The 6,555-nt window shown below is 33.3% G+C and overlaps 1 protein-coding gene across 1 annotated transcript; it reads left to right on the forward strand.

Annotated features, from left to right (window-relative positions):
* The first annotated feature begins 3,994 nt into the window (after nucleotides 1-3,994).
* Nucleotides 3,995-6,333, forward strand: LOC133699491 (uncharacterized). The gene is made up of 2 exons (XM_062122741.1): nucleotides 3,995-4,152; nucleotides 4,580-6,333. The coding sequence occupies exon 2, from the start codon at nucleotides 4,582-4,584 to the stop codon at nucleotides 6,115-6,117; it is 1,536 nt and encodes a 511-aa protein (XP_061978725.1). The 5' UTR covers nucleotides 3,995-4,152; nucleotides 4,580-4,581; the 3' UTR covers nucleotides 6,118-6,333.
* The last annotated feature ends 222 nt before the right edge of the window (nucleotides 6,334-6,555 follow it).

A 6,555-nucleotide genomic window follows, 5' to 3' on the forward strand; every position in this document is an offset into this window, starting at 1 on the left:
CCATAAAAAATAAATTAAAAAATCACTTGTTAATGTTTTAATTTTTTTAAAAAAATTATAACATTAAATGTAACTATTTAACCACTTATAAAAAACAATAAGATATAAAAAGTGTAATGGTAAAAAAAATTATTGTTTTATTTATTTGTATATGGTTTATTTTATAATATATATATACTTATAATATAAATATTTTAAATATAATATTATATACATATAATCATTTTTTTAGTGTTGGGAGAATATTGAAAATATAATTATTTTCTATGGTATCCTAATTTTATAATACAATTTATATGATTTAAGATGTATGGTTATTATAAGATATAGCATGTTTTGTATTTGAATGTATTTTCTAGCAATATTATCTAAATTAAAATATTACATGCACTAGCATATCAAATTAATATATTTTTATATTGTATACTAATAAATCCTAATATGTTATTTCCTATATAAATATATTATTAATTTTCTAATAATATTATACTTAAACTACTTTTTAAAAGAAACTGCTTCATGCCAAGTGGAAGTGGTGGAAGTGAGTATGAAAGTTCTTACTCACATGAGAAATTGTTTCTATATAGAACGCATGAAAACTTATTCTTATTAGTAAAATATTATTGTGAAATATTTTTAAATAAAATAATATTTAAAAAAATAACTATTGTTATATTTCTAACACTCTTGAAAGAATTGTTTTTTTTTTTTTCATTCTGTGCCGTTGGATTAAAATTAAAAGGTGTGCCAGTAGCATTTTCTTCCTCCCTTCCCCGCTCCCTTTCTATCTTTTTGTGTGGAGGTATAGTCCTGAGTCCTGACCTTTCTTTGGGCTTTGGTCTCTTCGAAAGAAAATGCTTTGGGATTTTTTTTCTGTTTGCACAAAGCATGGACATGTGCTCACGCAAGAGGCCCGACATTTATTTGCCTGAAAAACGGTCCCATCGCCTTTGCCAGGGAGGGCCTATAATGGGCAAAGATGCTAGAGCTAATATCCATTGCCTTAACCATTTTCAAGGTCAATCCATATGTTCTTTGTTTTTACGTTTTAAAATTATTTTTTTAAAAAATAATTAGAATACTGGAGTGCGGGCAGTGTCGCCCTATCTGCACTCAACGATACTCCCCTCCATTTTTACTTTTTACTGTATGAAACTTCTGGTATATTAATATGAGAGTTCTGAAATTGCTAAGTGTGATTTGAAAAAAAATACTTTAGTTAAGGTTGGTTTGATATTTATATATATTAGGTTAAAACCGTGGTTGAAATTGAGGTTGAATAAAAAGTAGTTTAATGTGTTTGGTTAAACATGCTTTTAAAATTGAGATTATAAAATAATTAAAAATATATATATATATATGTATTAATATTGATGGTTTTTAATTTAAATATTGTAGATTTAATTATCATTATTACATCATTAAATAAATATTATTTTATATCAAATATTTTTTATTATTCCATTAAATTATGTACATTTTCATCATGTATGAAATTCATTTGATAAGTACTATAGTTTCCATGGTTTTTTAAACGTGCAACAAAATCAAGTAAAATATCATTAGAAACAAAATTGAAATTGCGATTAAATTCTACAAATGCTACGTCATCATGCGATATTCTTCTAATTTATGTAGTGTTAATAAATAATATTAAACACTACTTTTTCGAGTAAAAAATAATTTTTTTTAATATAAGTAAATATAATCATGGCACTGTTCACGTGAATAGTGCCCAGGTGAATTATAATCTCCTGGTTTGCAGACATGCTTCCCATAAATCGGCGTTTCAATAAAAAAAACATGGTCCCACACAAAAAGTCAGTTATATTTTGATGTTACCAAACATATGTGTTACGTGGTGAGCTTTTAAAAGTAGAAGCCACCGCATAAACGAACACCAAAAGAAAATGAGAATTGTTTAGGATTGTAGTTCAAATGTATGTTTCTTAAACTTTTTTAGTTTTAGATTAATTTTTTTATATATTTTTGGATTATTTTAATATATCACTCTCAACAATAAATTTTAAAAAATAAAAAAATTATTTAAAAATAGTTTTAGATGAAAATGTATTTTTTAAAGTAATCTTTACCACAAATATAGATGATAATGAAGAAGAAGATAGTGTTTGAGAATGTAGTTCAAATCATGTTTTCTAAAAAAATTTAATTTTTTTGTTTAAAATTATTTTTTATGTTTTCAGATCGTTTTGACGTGTTAATATCAAAAATAATTTTTAAATTTATTTTTGAGTAAAAAATACTTTAAATGATAACCACTATCATATTTTCAAAACCAAAAAAAAAAAAGTAACTGCCTGAAAATAATAAATTTCCTTTAAAAAAAACTGCGATGCGGGTAAGAGCATTTCAAATGGAGAAGCTAAATGGATAGTCAAAAATAAAAAATTAATATTTTGGTTTTTCTTTGCTTGTTTTGCACACTCCAAGGGAAAAGCCAAATAAAATGCTAAAATACCTTTTCTCTCCCACAAATGCTATTCCTATATATCTCTTTAAAGAGTCAAAACCAACAAAGTGGGGCTACTAAAAAAATAAACCAATTAAATGTAAGCATGTGGAAAAAAATAACATTAAATTTATTAAAAAATAATAAAACACTTGTTTCTTCCACTTCATCAATATAAATAACTCTTCAAATTATTTTTTTATTAGAATAGATATAATAAAAAAAACTATATTTATATTATTTAAAATATTATTTTATCAATTAAGTTTTTCAAAATAGTATTTTGCATTTCACACGCTACAGGAGGGGACGATATATGAGATAGGTGGGTGAGAATTAGATAGGTGGAGCTTTCACCACACACCATCTCAGAAGTCTGTGGCCATGAATTAATTGCCGAATCGAATCAAATTTCTTGACTATTTTTGGGCTCAGTGAGGACTCAAGATAGCTAACCCATCGGCTACCCTTTTCGGGGCTTTACTTGTGGGTCCACCTAAACGATCCCGTGTCGCCCCCCACTACCCCCAGCTTCTCGAACTTTCACGGACCCATCCTCTCCTGGTCTCCCATTTTTATTTTTTCATAACTCGCACGTTGTTCGTTTCTTCAACTTGAACCAAGTTTTTTTCCTCCTTTCAACATAACCTGGAGAAATACTGACACGTGTGAGCAATACACGCGCGCGCGCGCACACACGATCAAAACCAGGAAGTAAGAGAAACCAGCAAGCAAGAAAGTGCAGTGCTGTAAAATGGAGTTTTTGAGAGGGACAAATATCAATATACTCCTCGACGACTCTCTCCCTCTCTTTCTTTCCCAGAATCCTTAGACTGTAGAGAAGTACTGCAGTGTCTTTAATTTCATTTCATCTCCAGGATTTTGACTTGTTCTTCAAAGCGGGCGAAACCGCGATTTAATTAATATATAAAAAATCTAATATCAGCTAAATTTATATTATAGTTTTAATCCATGATATTTAATTAAATATTAAATTTCTTGACCGCAAGATAAATTAAATATCACGAAATCTAAAAAGACGCTGTTTTGCCTTGTGCAGCAGTGTTATTTCAGTATTTCTTTTTATTTTGTATTGTCTTGGTTGTGTAGTTATTACTTTGAAATCACTGCAAATTAACGGCGACATGACGTGGATTCATCCTTTTCAGATTTGACACTGTCTTTCCGACCAGCCAGTGCTACAATGCCACGTTTTTAATTCTCTTTATCGCACCATTTTCATTTATTTTGCTTTTAGTTGCCCTGGCACAGCCCTAGTAGATGTACTATTTTCTCAATTTTTCCTCAACTCCAGAAATATTTTTTTATCACTTTGCTGTTTTTAAAAGGAACTCTTGGCTTTCCGACCACAGTTATTAAATCCGGACCGGACCGGCAGGTCGACTCGATACCCGGTGGCTGGACCAGTCCGACAGGATTAAAAACCAGCTAGCGCAAAAAAAGTCAAACTCGGTCGAACCGGTGGGTCAACCCGTGACCCGGTCGAACCGGGTGAGACCCGGCGTATATATTCATCAACTTTCCTTTGCGTCGCTGGCAGCAAAACGATGCCCTAATTTCCTAAGAAGAGCAGCCCGCCCCCAATTTCCTTCTCTGTTATCTTTTGCAGAACAAATATTTGGTTGAGATTTCATCGGAGAAATTAGTGTTTATTTCTACAGGTGCTCTATTTTCCTTACGCTGCTTACTTTTTTATGTTTTTTTCCTTGTTGAGATTTCTTATTGCAAACAATTGCTGCAGATTTTGAATGATTCCCTCTTTTTTCCATGCTTTTTAAGCTCTTACAAATAAGTACTCATTTGTTGATTGTTAGATTTTGACTGTGAAGGCATTTCCTCCATGTTGCCTGTATTATTAGTTTTTGATCTTCTTGTTGATTCTTAGTTTTTGATCTTCTTGTTGATTGATTAGCTTTGCAGTGATTTATATTGTTTAGTTCTCTAGATTTGGATTGTAAATTTTGTCTTTTGATGGAATTATAGTCTGTCAAGTTAATATAAGGGAGAAAAGCAAATCTTGATATATGTGTGTTTGCTTTGTGGATGCTAAATTGTCCGTGTTCTTATTCTTTGTGTTATACTTGCCAGATATGGCCGAAGAAGCAGGCATGTTTATGGTTCATCAAACAATTGGAAGTGTTTTGTGTTGCAAATGTGGTATTCCTATGCAACCAAATGCTGCTAATATGTGTGTTAAGTGTTTGCGCTCTGAAGTTGACATCACTGAAGGTCTAAAGAAGAATGTAATTCTTTTACATTGCCCGGAGTGTGATACCTACTTGGATCCACCTAGTACACGGATTAGGGCCCAACTGGAATCGAGGGAGTTGATGGCATTTTGTCTGAAGAAGTTGAAATTGAAGTCCACCGGAGTTATTTTGGTAAATGCGGAATTTATTTGGACTGAACCGCATTCCAAGAGGATCAAGCTCCGAGTGAGAGTTCAGAAGGAGGTCCTTCATGGTGCAATACTCGAACAAGCATATGTTATTGAGTATGTTCAGCAGGACCAAATGTGTGATTCTTGCACAAGAGTTCAGGCCAACCCTGATCAGTGGGTTGCTGCTGTCCAGCTCCGGCAACATGTTGCTCATAGAAGAACTTTCTTTTACTTGGAGCAGCTGATTTTGAAGCATGATGCTGCTGCCCGTGCCATTAAAATAAAGCAAATGGATCATGGTATTGATTTTTTCTTTGCAAATCGTAGCCATGGTGTTAAATTTGTTGACTTTGTGGGTAAAGTAGCTCCAGTAAAGAGTCGCAATGACAAGCAACTTGTTTCCCATGATACTAAGAGCAACAACTATAATTACAAACATACTTTCTCTGTTGAAATCTCTCCAATTTGCCGTGAGGATTTAGTCTGCTTGCCTCCAAGGGTTGCTGTTAGCTTGGGGAATCTAGGTCCTCTTGTGATCTGCTCGAAAGTGACAAATAGCATTGCTTTGTTAGATCCTTTCACCCTGAGACACTGCTTCTTGGATGCTGACCAGTACTGGAGAACACCCTTTAAGTCTCTTCTCACTAGCAGGCAACTTGTAGAGTATATTGTATTTGATGTGGACTTTGTTTCCCCTGAAGTTAATATTGGTGGGTCTAGATATGCTCTCGCTGATGCCACTGTTGCTCGCATGTCAGATTTTGGGAAGAATGATACCATGTTCAACATAAAAACACACCTGGGGCATATTTTGAAACCTGGTGATTATGCTCTTGGTTATGATTTACATGGAGCTAACAGTAATGACATGGAGCTTGACAAGTACAAAAATCTAGTCATTCCAGAAGCAATTTTGGTAAAGAAAAGCTATGAAGAGAAGCGCCAGAGGAAACGAGGGAAGCCTCGTTCCTGGAAGCTAAAGTCCCTCAATATGGAGGTTGATGACACGAGAGCTAGAGGTGACCAAGAGAAGATGAACTCAGAGTATGAACAGTTCCTGAGAGATCTGGAAGAGAACCCGGAGTTGAGGTTCAATGTATCATTGTATCGTAACAAAGAATATCAGCCTTCTGAGATGGCATCTATGACTGATGGGGAAGATATACCTTCCATTCCTCTAGAGGAGTTGCTTGCTGATCTTGAGATAAATGACGCCGAAGATGAGGATGAAGGCATGAGGGAATGAATAGTAAGTTTTGTTTATTTTTCTGGTTGGCTTGAAATCATCTTTTCATCAAGTAGCTTTATTCTGTGCTTGACATGTCTTTGCTTTCGCGTAATGTAGTTCTTTCAACAAATGATGCTTGTAATTTGTTGTGTTTGTTAATTAGGGAATTTTTTGCTGTATTGACGATGCTTATGCAGAAATGATAGCAGAAAGGGGAATTTTTGGCTGTATCAACCTTTATTGTTTGAATTAGCCGATGAGCAAAACTGTTTCCTGATTTCTATTATTTTTAGTGGCAAATGGCTTAACCACATCTCGATAACCTGCTAAATAAAGAAACCAGCTTCACACTTGACAGAATGATCACTGACCAGCATTTTTTAGAAAATATTTGTGTTGTACTATTTCAGAGCATGAATTGTTGACAAATATCGGAGGATTTCTTTCCAAAAATGC

The sequence above is a fragment of the Populus nigra genome, chromosome 7 (assembly GCF_951802175.1).
Source record: "Populus nigra chromosome 7, ddPopNigr1.1, whole genome shotgun sequence".
Taxonomy (NCBI): Eukaryota; Viridiplantae; Streptophyta; class Magnoliopsida; order Malpighiales; family Salicaceae; genus Populus; species Populus nigra.

What these genes read in the sequence shown, in the direction of transcription:
- LOC133699491 (XM_062122741.1), top strand. Translation starts at nt 4,582, where the DNA reads ATGGCCGAAGAAGCAGGCATGTTTATGGTTCATCAAACAATTGGAAGT.